This window comes from Sebastes fasciatus, chromosome 2, assembly GCF_043250625.1.
Source record: "Sebastes fasciatus isolate fSebFas1 chromosome 2, fSebFas1.pri, whole genome shotgun sequence".
In the NCBI taxonomy this organism is placed as follows: Eukaryota; Metazoa; Chordata; class Actinopteri; order Perciformes; family Sebastidae; genus Sebastes; species Sebastes fasciatus.
The window spans coordinates 20,370,224-20,383,889 of NC_133796.1; the positions used below are offsets into that span (position 1 = coordinate 20,370,224).

The 13,666-nt window shown below is 42.3% G+C and overlaps 1 protein-coding gene across 4 annotated transcripts in view; it reads left to right on the plus strand.

Moving 5' to 3' along the window:
• The first annotated feature begins 621 nt into the window (after positions 1 to 621).
• The window catches only part of hipk3b (homeodomain interacting protein kinase 3b), a 44,542-nt gene continuing 31,497 nt past the window's right edge, over positions 622 to 13,666 (plus strand). For all 4 annotated transcript variants that reach the window (XM_074613553.1, XM_074613571.1, XM_074613561.1 and 1 more), the window contains exons 1-2: positions 622 to 980; positions 12,060 to 13,362. In XM_074613553.1, the coding sequence (XP_074469654.1) occupies positions 12,062 to 13,362 (1,301 nt within the window). In that variant the 5' untranslated portion in view covers positions 622 to 980; positions 12,060 to 12,061. The remainder of the gene's footprint in view (positions 981 to 12,059; positions 13,363 to 13,666) is intronic.

A 13,666-nucleotide genomic window follows, 5' to 3' on the forward strand; every position in this document is an offset into this window, starting at 1 on the left:
AATTTCATTCCCTGGTATATAAACTACGTATGAATCCTTCTTTCCCTACCAGTGGCCATCAGACTATATAACTCCTCCCCCTTCTGCAGGAAGGACAGCTGAAAACACCTGACACTGAGTACAAATATAATATCAATATCATGTGCAATACTACTTTTTACATTCTAATGTGCAATATCACTGTTCATTGTGTGCAATATTAAAGTCCAACATGTGCAATATTACTTATTTTTCTGTTTGTTAGCTTACTTTACCTTTTTTATTTTACTTATCTTATTTACTAATTTTACTAAATGTATCTTACTTAATTGTTATTCTATTAGGCACTGGTGCTAGAAATAGTACTTTTATATAAAAATATGTACTTTTTTTATTTTATACACTTGTATTTTATACACTTGAACTTGTTGTAATTTTGTGCATTTTTGAGCAATCTCTGACACAAGAATTTCCTTCGGGATTAATAAATTTCTATTTTATCTTATTTGATCTAATCCTGAATATTTATGATCATCTGCTCGATGCTCGATTGCTCTGGTCTGGTCTGGTCGATGCCGTCAGTTCACAAACATGCGCTCACAGTTGCTGCTGCTAGAGAGAGAAAAGGACATGTTGTTAGGAGAAGCAGGCAGGGCCGCGGAGCAGCAGCACGTCTAGACCTAGACCAGACTAGCCGGGGGTTTAACAGACACCCCCTTCAGAGATGGGCCACTTCGCCCAAAGAGGAAGAATCTGAACAGTATAGCTACAACCTGAGCTCGGGTGTGGTGTTCGTGGACGCTCATATGCAAGAGTTATTTAATGTTTTAAAGATGTGGGAGCTGGTGGTGGAGGTGGTGGCGTCACCGAGAGAGAGCTCTGCCTTCCTCCTGTCGTCGTCTAGGACAAGATGGCGAACTGTGCATGCTATGGATTTATTATAAGTCCATAACTATGTTCAGAGAAGCCCTGGATTATACTTATAGTGACTCTATGTGAAGGTGAGTTGTGGAGAGAGAAGGCTGTCTATATGGGGATAATTTGTTAAATTTGGGATGTGACGTAATACAAAGTTGGCTTCAAACTTAGCTAGCTTTTTAGCTGTATTAGGTTTCAACCCTTTACAACATTACTACCTTTATAGTTAGCTCTGTCAGCACTTTGGGGAACGAATGTACTAGTAATTGTTGTTGTTTTTCCAGTGGTAGCGATGACGTTAGTGGCAATAATTAACATTTGACACTGGTGTGTTTATTTCACTGTTGTCACGGCGACCCAACTTAATTTCTTGTTGCTAAGAGATCATTTACTAGATCCTTAGCTATATGTTTAACTAGATCCCTATATATGTTTAACTAGATCCCTAGTGAGTGTTGTTTTAACCTTACTTCATCATAGGTGTGTTAGCTTATACACCTGGCTTCCTACGTGACTCAGGTGACCTAGCAAAACATTAAGATAATGTTAAAGGTCCCATATCTTGCTCATTTTCAGGGTCATGTTTGTATTCTGAGTTTCTATTACAACATGTTTACATGCTGTAATGTTCAAAAAACACATTATTTTTTCTCATACTGTCTGTCTGAATACACCTGTATTCATGCTCTGTCTGTTTTAGTGCATTTCAATGGAATTGCAACTGAACTGCGTTGCCAGGCAACAGTTTGGTTCCATTTTTACTTCCTGTCAGCTGATGTTATTCACATACACTGCAACAGGAAATAAACTGGGACACATTTAGAATGTTTACGTTTAAAACCGTGTAATGGTCTAAATATTGTATATTTATGACATCACAAATGGACAGAAATCCTAACGGCTTGTTTCAAACACGCAATTTCTGAATACGGGCTGTGTGCATTTCACCGTATATTGAGTGTTTTGATAGTTGAACAGTATTTATATCGCACTTAAACCTGCTTTATAATATAAAAGACTTGAAAATCTCACTTTTGACAATATGAGACCTTTAACGCTCAACCATAGCAATTCATAGCTGACAAAAAAAACTTCGAATTTTCATGATCACACATGCTGGAGTCTAAATTTGAACAATATGTGTAGTAATGTTACACCTGTTATTAAACGAAAGTTGCAGTTATTAAAGTGTAAGAGGGCATTTAAGGGACCCCAGCGCCTCTTTTACATGTGTTTATCTGAGTAACGCTAGCATTATAATGTTAGTTAGCTGTATCAAAACTGCGCACTGAATCTAGTTGGCTGACGTTAGCTTAGCTAGTTGTCTTCTAAAGCCCCTTTCAGGGTGTGTGTGCCCGTTGATATTGTCAAGTATTTCAGCAAATTATGGCTGGTTTCCTGGTCATAGACATTACAGTGCACCACCATTTTTTTTTTTTTTTTTTTTACCAAGACAGCTAAAACAAAACCTTTCCATCACCTGCCATCTCTATCCAAAATTGGAATTAATGTCAAGTTAATCATACTAAACGTGGCTGCATTAATCTACTTGGTCTTTTACCACAATGAAGATGGTGGTTTCGTGTTAAAGAGGAGGTAGATGGTTATACTTGAGCTCCTTTTTATGAGGGTGTGGACATCACCACCAGGAAAACAAAAGTACCCTACATAATTGTAGGCAACATTGTTTGCGCTACCAGTCATTATGTGGCAGGGAACCATCAACTTGGAGTTCCTGGTCCCATTGAACCTTGTGGTTTTTTGTAAAATGGTGAAACTGGAAAGAGAAAATCAAGACTCGTGCTGTGGCCCATAGAGCTAAAAGTTTCCCTCCAGCGTGTGTAGGCCAGTATGATAGTTTTACTTCTTATTTTGTTGCACTGAAACTAAGGAATAACATATTGTGGGTATTTGTTTTGCTTTCCTATGTTAAGTGGATTTTTTTTTTGGCTGGTTTGGCTAATGAAGCAGACATGGCTGCTTAGTTTAGTCCAAAAAGTATAGGCTAATGCATTGGCTGCCATTTTTGTAGTTTCTGTTCTTGTTAAGTTGGGGACACATCAAGCCAACGTCAAAGAACTAGCTGTGACGAAGGCCACCAGCTGCGTCGCCTCACATCGCCTTTGTTTTGGCCAAAAAGTTGCACTTGAATACACCGCAAAGACTACAGCTGAAGGCCAACTACCACGTACGCTCTGCGCCTGCATGAAAGGAAATAACTCCACACCAGCAGGTCGCGGTAGTCTGTATTTGTCATTCAAAAAGGGAAACCGGAAGACCGAGGACAGCGGATATACAAGCCATTGTTATGATGCGTATATGAAACAATGTGGTGTTTGCCGACCATTTTCACACCACTCTCACTCACCACTTAGCCGCATTCCTGTTGGCCAAGTCGCTGTGAAAATATCTGTGTACTGGAATGATCAGATAAGATGAAAAATGAGAAAAACCTTCTGTGTTTTTCCTCTTGACTTTACTCGTTGGCTTGCTTTCCTCACGTACGTTTCTCTTCTCATGCACTGATTTGCTTAAGCTGAACTGCCAATCAGAGTGATTTCTCTCAACGACGGGCGCCGCCACCGATTCATCATGCTGAATTGGCCGAAAAAACTCCAAGGCGGGCTGACTAGAGCCAACTGTCCGTTGGCTGACCATCGGCTTGGTGTGTCAGGGCCTATACTGGACAAAAGATCACTGCTCTTATACTTGTCATTTAATTGAGTGTATGGAACACTATAGAGAGTTGTATACAGTATATCTCATACGTAAATAGTACCAAGAAGGGCTGGGCAATATGATGATATATCATCATAACAATATAAAAATGTCTATCGTATATAGTTTTCTATATCGTTTCTATTGTGATATAGGCTTGGCTTATATTTATTTATTTTTTCTCTATTATTCCACTTCAAGCAGTTATGTTCATTTTGCACTCAAGTTCTTAAAATGAGAAAATACCCAGCACATTTCATTTGTCAAGTATTTAATTCTCACAGGAGTATACAAAAATAGGCTTTGCCATGTGGTTATTTCATATGGACTATTTATTTATTGAATTACCAGAAAACATGCTATATCATGATATACTGTACATCGTCATCGGGATGTGAAATGACCTATATCGTCATACAAGATTTTGGCCATAATGCCCAGCCCTAGTACCAAGTTACTTAATACCATTACATATCCATTCTAGTGAGTAGAGATGAGCTGGTGTTCAAATTTTGCAACCTACATCTGTGTAAAAACATTTATGTCAGTGAAGCTACAATTAGTCACCATCTGTGCGTACTGGGAATCTTTTAAACAACACCATGAGTAGAGTACAGTGCAGCCACAGCACTGTTTGTGTGATTCCCCTCTGCATAGACACTCCTGTCTGCTGTACATGTGTCACATTCCTCAGCTGTAGCAAGGCCACAAAAGCAAGGTTGTGGGTGGTAATGATACCAGTAATGCCAGAAGACAGTCAGCAGTCATAGTGTGGTCAGTAAATAAATGTGTAAACAGTGTTTTCCCTTCAATAATTGGTATTAGTGCGTAATGCTGGTTGTTAACGGGGGTGGGGAGAATGACATGGGAACATGTTGTGCTATACTCGGGGGCAGCTGGTTATCTGTATTGCATTGTGGCCAACTTGAAGACTGGTTTCCGAGTGATGTCATCTTGAGATGTGCGTACAGATATGAGGCAGTGACCAAAACAGAACAATTGAGAGTTTATGGGGAGAGCACCATGACAAGAAGATGTTGTGCGGAAACTTGCATGAATCCCAAAAGTGATGGGTGGAAAATGTCCAATATCCCAAAATGTAAACAACTATTCCAGCACACAGTACATAATTACCTCTATGCGTCCAGCGATCTGGTCAGAGCCCTGGATTTTATTAACACGGTAGATTCTTTTGTCCGGAAAAACTGGTGAGGAAAAAATATCTGGTGTAGATAAAACGTCTCACTCTGCTACTGTGTTCACGGCTGGTTTAATGAGAAGTGTAACAGTATGTGCCGCTCTATGATCAATGCTTTTGCTAATCAATACAAGTGCTTGTTGGGGCGTCTAGTATTTCAGTGTGTGCAATGTGGTGACAGCTGTTAATACATGTTTGATATAGGTGAGAGACAGGTGGCTTTGTACACATTTGCTTGTTAATGAAACTTTATCTACATAGATTTTAGACATCCGGAAGTTTTTTCCATTGGACATCTGGCATACATCTAGTATCTTTCATATTATCCTGACAGAAAGCAAGAATGACCAGTATCAGGGATGAGGAGGCCTCTATCTTCTTAATCTGTGCCCATTTGTATTTACATTTTCATCTACATTTACAAAATGTGTGGAAAGCTGATGGGTCATGTGCTTTACGTATATCGATGATGGGCGTGATTAGTAGCATGTTGACTAAAGGTACAAATTGGTACTCGTGTGGTGCTTATTAAACGTCATTCACTATCCATTCAGTATACTTGTCAACTGTAAAGTGTATTTCCTGTGTATACAGGGCGAATTCTTCTAAATGTTAGTCATAAGTTCGGTGTACATACCGTGTGGTCACATGTTTTAGAAAATAGAGGGCCTTTTTTTTTTATCTATTGAGCATAGATGATCATGTTCACGAGACACAGGCAAAGCACCACAGTGTGTAGTGAGACTGTGAGTTAAGTGAGGCAGCAACCCCTGCTTAACAATCAAGGGATAGCAACAACAGGAAGCAGAGAGGGACTAAAGTGGGTTCTTTCATTTCCACTGTCACTATCTGCATTTAGTACCATCATCTGAACAGTAGCCAAGAAGATCTGATTGCATTATTTCATAAATAACCAGACATGTTCTGGGTCACATTGGGTGAATACAATTTTAAAATCACGAGAAGCCAAAACAAGTTAGTTCTTTATATGGTAGTGCATCTAACCAGACCGTAACCCTACAATACGTCGTATGACCTAGTTCAGTTGAAGCAAACTGAGACCTAAATTTAAAAAAACATTTAAAGCATACTAAGGAAATGTTCTTTGCAAAGTATTTATTTGAATGCAGTGATACAGTGTATGAAGATGTATATATCAACTAATGTTTTTGTAGCTGTAATAAAACACATGGAGACATTTTCTAAAAGAAATCTTGTGCAGTAATTCAGTGTCTCTGTTTAATACAGTAATGGCTGTTTATTTGCTGATATTGCCTAACAAAATGGACGACCTTATGTTACTGTTCATATTGACCAAGATTAGTGCTGCTAGTCAAGCTAGAGAACACTCAGTAGATAACCATTGTTTTTTTGGCTGGTGACTGAAGCAAGTCTAGCAGCCACTTGCATATTTTACCAGCATTTGGCTGGTGGCTGGTGCTAATTTCCAATCCTGATTAGGTTCATATGTCATCACCACCAATGAGCTGTTGGACGGTCTGATATCTAACAAAGCCTCATAAATTTAGGGGAAATATCCCTGTCGCTGACCACTCAAACATCCACAGCTGGAGCCTAAAAGTCTATGGATACCATGACTTATTGCTTAAGTTAACCATGGCTCTGATCACCACTGCAAAACAAAGGAGTAATGCTTTGCTAAACAAGCAAAGCCTTCTCAGCACTGTTCTCCACGTTGGGCTACATGCACTGACGTTACACTAACATTAAATATCGAACAGCAGTCATGTCAGAAATGTGAAAAATGCCTAATTTGAGGCCACAGCAGATTTATGATCAGGCTGTACTGTTGAATCATACATGAACCTTTTTATCAGTATGGACATTATCATGAACAATGTGAGCTTATGGACTGTGACAAACATTGATGAACTAGTCTAGGTCTCCATGTTTTGGGACACGGAGCTACCTACCTAACAGAATGCATGATGCGAGATGATGTCGTCACCCAAGCTGGTTTCACAATCGGCTTGCCTTTGACAAAAGTATGAATGCTTAATGCGTCTGTTTTGATATGCTGTAGGATGGCAAACATTTAGCTCACATGTTCCAGACTAGAGTCCAAGATTTACTGATCTCAACAGCACCGTGTATCACTTTTAGCCGTGAAGTCCAGTCACATGGCTATGAATAGTTATCTATGACTCTAACTGATGGGGGAAAAAAACATTTTGGGATAACCAGTGATGTTGAGGTGCCATATTCTGCTGCTTCTATTGTAAACAAATCTTTAGTGTATTACCATCACTCACCATTTAACTGCAGCTTTGCTTCACTGTACAGCACAAAAAGTCAAGAATAGATGCAGTATTCAGGTGAATATTCGCATAACAGCAGTTCATAAAAACACACTGATACATATTATATTGTATATTCATTGATGACTTTTTTAATTTAAATTTAGACATAACCTTTGACTGTAGATAATATTAGTGTATTTGTTTTTGTCCAATGGGGGAGGAAATGGGCTGGAAAGGTTACTTTAGCCCTTTTTACACAGAAATTCTGCAATACTACCGTAAAAACGATCTGGCATTACACCGGCTTTGCTTTTTTACACTGTACCAAACAAGGGTGGTGTAATGCTGCCCCGGTGTGTGATTTTTAGATAGTCTGCCGGCATTACGGGAGCAAAAGAGGCATGACATGTAACACATCAGCGTTGGCGTCTGTCCCTTTTACACAGACGTCGATTCGGCCCTGTGATTACCTCTGCTGCCGGCTTGGAGGTGGAACAACTCTGTTCCTCCATGCTGTATCCGTACCTTACATACAGAACAGCCAAGTGCAATAATGACACAACCGTCCTGCCTTGACTGTCATCACCTTTTCATCCTCTCACCAATTACTGTTATTTCTGCATCTTAAGACACTTTTTTTGGGGTCAATTAGCACCATTTGTTCACTGTGGACAGGTGTCTGGTGTTTATTTTCTTCTCAATGTAATTTTGAGAAGACAGGGTTCAAAAGTTCAACTGTGAGCAATTACTTAGCAGCTCAAGGTTGCTGGGAAGGTTCTACAGCTTTGATGACAATGCGATGCCCCAGAAGGAGCCTCATGGCTGACCAAGGGAGTATCTGGCTTCAGATGGTAATAATAGCAGCAGCTGCCATACTTTGGAAACAACAAAGGCTGTCTACTTCACATCCTTGTGTCAGGCTTCTCCTAATTATTTAGTGATAGTTTTTGTGTGGCAAGGGAAATGAACCGATGCCCAAGTTAAGTTTTGTTTTAAATTGAATTTGGGTGTTTTATTACACCAAGCTGGTATTCAGATCTGGACATCTTGATTGCTCTGGTCCAAGTGCAGTTTCCCTCCATCTAGGGACTCTGGCACCAGACAGCATACTTTCCATCTCCAGACCAGCCAATTAACATTTCCATTCCCCAGGCACTGAGTCGAAACTCGCAGTATAAATCTGGTATTTCATGTGAAAGTCTCAGTGCTGTATGACTTTGCTATATCACAAATATCTGACATTACTGAGTAATTATTCAACTAGCATCATGTTTTCTTTTTCATCAACAATCTGTATTAGTAAGCACATACTTGAAAATAGTGCAGCACACAGTTCTTGATTCTCCATATAGTATGGCTAATAGTCCTGCTGTGTAGTTACATGTTTGATTAATAAGCAAACACTGGTAGGGGAAGGGGCGGCATGGTGGTGCAGTGGTTAGTGCTGTCGCCTCACAGCAAGAGGGCTTCGGGTTTGAACCCGCTGGTCTCTGGCCTCCACCCACGGTCCTAAAGCTGGGGACACACCAAGCCGACATCAAAGAACTAGTGGCGAGGAAGGCCACACACCGTAAAAACTAGGCCGACAGACACTCACCAATGGCCCCAAACTGTCCGACGACAGACCGTCGGCTTGGTGTGTCAGGGCCTTAAGAGGGTTCTGGGTTTGAACCCGCTGGCCGGCCCCTCTGTGTGGTTTGTATTTAGCATTTTCTTCCTATGTCAGTGTGGGTTTTCTCTGGATTTTCCAGCTTCCTCCCACAGTCCAAAGCCATGCAGGTTAGGTTGATTGTTGACTATAAATTGGCTGTAGTTGTGAATGTGAGTGTGAATGGTTGTCTGTCCCTATGTGTCAGCCCTGTGATAGTCTGGCGACCAGTTTGCGGTGTACCCTGCCTTTGCCAAATGTCAGCTGGGATTGGCTCCAGCCCCCTCGTGATGATGGATGGAGAAGACGAGCACTTGTGTTTCTCTCTAGTATACCCCTTACATGCCCATCCTCATGTGATTATTGTAATGTAGTCCACTTCTTTGTGCGATTTAGAAATATAGAGGTTAAGAAATGTTAGGTTTGAAACATTTTTATCTACAACTGTGGTGTGCACATGGTTGGGAAATATTTAGTTACTAAGGTGACAGACAGAATTCTTCCCTGTACTGATCTCTGCCTGCATAGTCTGCATTTAAGAGTGTCTTGCCGTTGGTTTGGGTGTGTCTATGTACCTTTGAACTTCTGGGTGCTGCCCTTGCCTGGGGACCTTTGTTAAGCTCTCAGTCAGCTTGCTTCCTGCAGAAACCAGCGAGGCATCTCCACTGCGGCTATGTGCACGCAATCTACAACAGTTACAGGGTAACTTTGGTACTTTTCAACCTGGACCCTGTATTTCCCATGTTTTTGTGTCTAAGTGACTAAAACATTGACCCAACTTGCCTGGCAATCAGGGCTGGAGCTTAAGGACGTCCCGTCGTACAGGGGCCGAAAAAAATGCACATGCAAAATCTAGTTTTTCGTCCAAATGCTACTTTTTACACATAAAAAATATTCTAATTTAACTTAACTGCATTGTTTACATCAAAATCAAACCTATCTGCATCAGTGTCTTTTTTGGAAAATCCCATTTTGAAAATTCCCAAATTATACCCGTACTGGCTGTAATGAATAATAGAGGCCAGGTTCTTAAATTACAGGCAACACACTATAAACGTAGGTACGTTAGCAACTGCCCCAACAACAATTAAGCAAATCCCAGCCCACACTGGGCGAGAGGCGGGGCACAGCACTGAAAAGCCATAACATGATAATTAAATGTATTAACATTCAGTCTAGTGAACCAATCCTTTTTAACTGTATGGAAAAGTTTGTGACTTTGTGGTGGCCTTATATACGGGACAGCCAGGACAATTATTTGTAGGTGTGCCAGTGTGGCCAATTTTAATTTCCCCCTGGAGCACATCCAATTTTGTTTTCATTCACAACCAAAACGGTTGCCCTTTTGAGCCCTGCTTGGGATAATTTGAGAAATTGTTTCGAAGAGAGAAGACGGTAAACAGTGTCGCCAAACAGTAACACAGGGTGTTATTGTGCAAAGAGCTGCCAAGGGAATAGGATGACCTTATCTTGCTGCTCAGAATAGAGTCGAAGGGGTGGCTCACAGCGTCAGTGTTATCACAACACAAGTGTGTTTTCCATCAGGGGTATTTATTTTAAGAGTCTCTGCGGGGGCACTAACGGCCCAAACCTGACTTGCTTGTGTTCTCCTGATCTTTTTGAATGAGCTGGGGAAATAAGGTATTAAAAATGATGGTGGTACTAGTAAAAATAGCCTGTTGATACACAGCACTCGAAACAATGATTCATTTTTGTTATGTCATTACATTTGTTTTTTATGTCGGTAAACATAGTTCTGTAATTGATTAAAGCATGGAAACTCTTGGGGACAAGCTGCTTGTATTTCAGTGAATTTGCCCTGGAGCGAAAGTAGGTCATGGGCTCCAGTATGGCACACAAACTATGTCTGATAAGGTCACTGTGCCAGTTTTGAATATGGATTTTAAAGATGATTAGGGTCATTAAACGTGTTATTTTACTTAATTTTTCTTTTTCTGTTGCACATAATTGAGCTTCAGAATATTTCACCAAGATGTGATGGTCTCCGTGAGCATGAAGTACTTTATCCTCCCTCAAACACACACACACACACACACACACGGGATGGGGGAAGAGAGAAAAAATCATGTCTTAGGTAATTGGGCATGTGGGCCTGATGCTGGTTTGTGACTTTATTTTTCTCTCTTTGTCTGTCTCTTATCCTCTCTCCCTCTCTATTGGTTGCCTAGAGACCTGCAGTAGGATGCATGGAAATGGCAGGAAAGGTCAGGCAAACCTTTGAGAAGTTAGTCATCCACTGTGTGGAGGTGTTAGTGGGATTGCAGTAGATAGGGCAGAGTGATGAAGGTGCTCTCAAGCACTCCACTACGACATGTTATCGTGCCCTGATCCGTTTGACGTATGCGGTTGGGATGACAGATGTTAGTGGGGTGTACTCCTAGTTGTGATGTCATCAAGTAGGATTCATTAAAACAACTAAATGGGATTGGGGGTGTCAGTTGTTTTGGACTCATGGTAACTTAAACGTACCGTCAATCTTAAGTGAATAAAAACGGGAAAACACTGGACTGTTCTTTGGTTTTTCAAATGATGTTGTAACAGCTAGATAGGTTTTTGTATTGCACAATATGTTGTTCAATATATAAGTTAAGTATGAGTGTGCTACATTACTAGGACTGGGTATCGGTACTCCTTTTTATGGTTTCGACTGAAATAACCCAGTGCCAAGTAGTATTGAAACTTCTCCAATCAAACAATACCTGCAATCGATCCTTTTTGTGCCCAGATCTAGAAGAAAATGACTATATTTATGGTTTTGCTTTACAGTCAATCACCACAAGTGTTCTTCAATTTAATACAACATGTGATTGGCACACTACCGCAGCAGCCATAACCCATACAGCCAGAATTGCCTCGACGTGGAGATGTCTGAGCTGGCAGCTGGCAGCCAACGGTGCTAACAGCGCTAACAACAGCAACAGTGCTGACAGAGCTAACAGTTTTAATCTGAAGGGGAACTGGAGGGTGGGCGTTACGCTTCCGCGACAAACGCGGTCCCGCCACTGTGGGTCGGGAGACAGCATTATCAGCGGTAACCGCCATGTAAGTGCTGTGCAGTGTCGATTAGCTAGCCAGTGGGACACACACACACAGCTTCCATTCACATGATGGGTATCGAATGAAGTAGTTGGTATCAGTACTACTTTAAGGGTATTGGTACTGGTATTTTTAAATGATACCCAGCCCTATACATTACATACCCTTTCCACAGTTCTTCAGTATGGTTTATTTAAAAAAAAAAAAGGCTCCATTTTATGTAACATGCTAAAATGGATCCAAACTAATGACCCTTTTGTTTTATTCTCTTTCTCTGCAGGTATGGCCTCACAAGTCTTGGTCTACCCACCACACATTTATCAAACCCAGACAAGTGCCTTTAGCAGTGTGAAGAAACTCAAAGTCGAGCCCAGCAGCTGTGTGTACCATGAGAGGGCACACCCGTGGACTTATCTGAACAGCAGAACCCTTGGCATTGTGCACCCAACAAAACAAGCCCACTCGTTTGTGAACCGAGACTTGGCAGTGGGCGTGAAAGTGCGTGGAAGACAAGAGTACCCGGTGCAGACGGTGGTGGTGCGTGGTATACAGAGACAACCGCCTGGTAAAAGAGGAGGAGGAGGAGGAGGACGACAAGGCCCAGCTGCGGCCCAGCAGCGACAGGACGCAGGGGTTGTCCACTCGCAGGGCAAGGAGCAGCAGCAGCAGACAGACATAGCAAGTGGGGGCAGCAGTGGAGCAACAGGGGCAGGAGGAGGGGGAAGGGGAGAGGGCTGCAGTGGAGGAGGCGAGGGAGGTGGAGAGGAGGAGGAGGGTGACAGAGAAGAGAACTGTGGAGGTTTGAACTCAGCCGACAGCTCTCAGCGATGTGGGCTGAAACGTAAAAGTGAGGAGCTGGATAACCGAGGGAGCGCCATGCAGATTGTGGAGGAACTGTCAATGTTGCCTGCCATGATGCAAACGACGAATGTGGGGAACGCAACCATGCCTGCGGCCGTGGGGGCTGGAGGGGGCCCCTCGAAACAGGGTGGAGGTGCAGCAGGAGGGACGGGAGGAGGGGATGGGGACTATCAGGTGGTACAGCATGAAGTCCTGTGTTCCATGAAGAATACTTATGAAGTGCTGGATTTCCTGGGACGTGGCACATTTGGCCAGGTTGTAAAGTGCTGGAAGAGGGGCACGGGTGAGGTAGTGGCTGTGAAAATCCTAAAGAACCACCCTTCATACGCACGGCAGGGTCAAATCGAAGTTGGCATCCTCGCTCGTCTGAGCGGGGAGAATGCGGATGAGCACAACCTGGTGCGAGCCTTTGAATGCTTCCAGCACCGCAGCCACACCTGCCTGGTGTTTGAGATGCTCGAGCAGAACCTGTACGATTTCCTGAAGCAGAATAAGTTCAGCCCGCTGCCCCTGAAAGTGATCAGACCTGTGCTACAGCAGGTAGCTACGGCTCTGAAAAAGCTGAAGAGCATGGGTCTGATTCATGCAGACCTCAAGCCGGAGAACATAATGCTGGTGGACCCAGTGAGGCAACCCTACAGGGTGAAGGTGATTGACTTTGGCTCAGCCAGTCATGTGTCCAAAGCAGTGTGCTCAACGTACCTCCAGTCTCGGTACTATAGGTGAGTACAAAAAAAAGGACAAAGGATTTTTTTTTTCATATTTTTAACAAAGCAAGTTTGAGCTCAGTGCAATTCAAACTCATTTCAGTCTCTGTTGGTGTCCAGACCGCCATAGTCGGGTTAAAACATGTCCTTCCTCTTGCAAAACAAGGAAATGTCTCCCATACTGCACAACATCCTGCCTGTTTAGGAGCCACATACCACAGACACAGAAAAAAATGCGACCCTGCAGTGTTTACTAGCAGACTATAGACTCACTGTTCATGTCCCAACTGCCTGGGAAAGAAAGCTGTGTTCTGCAAGA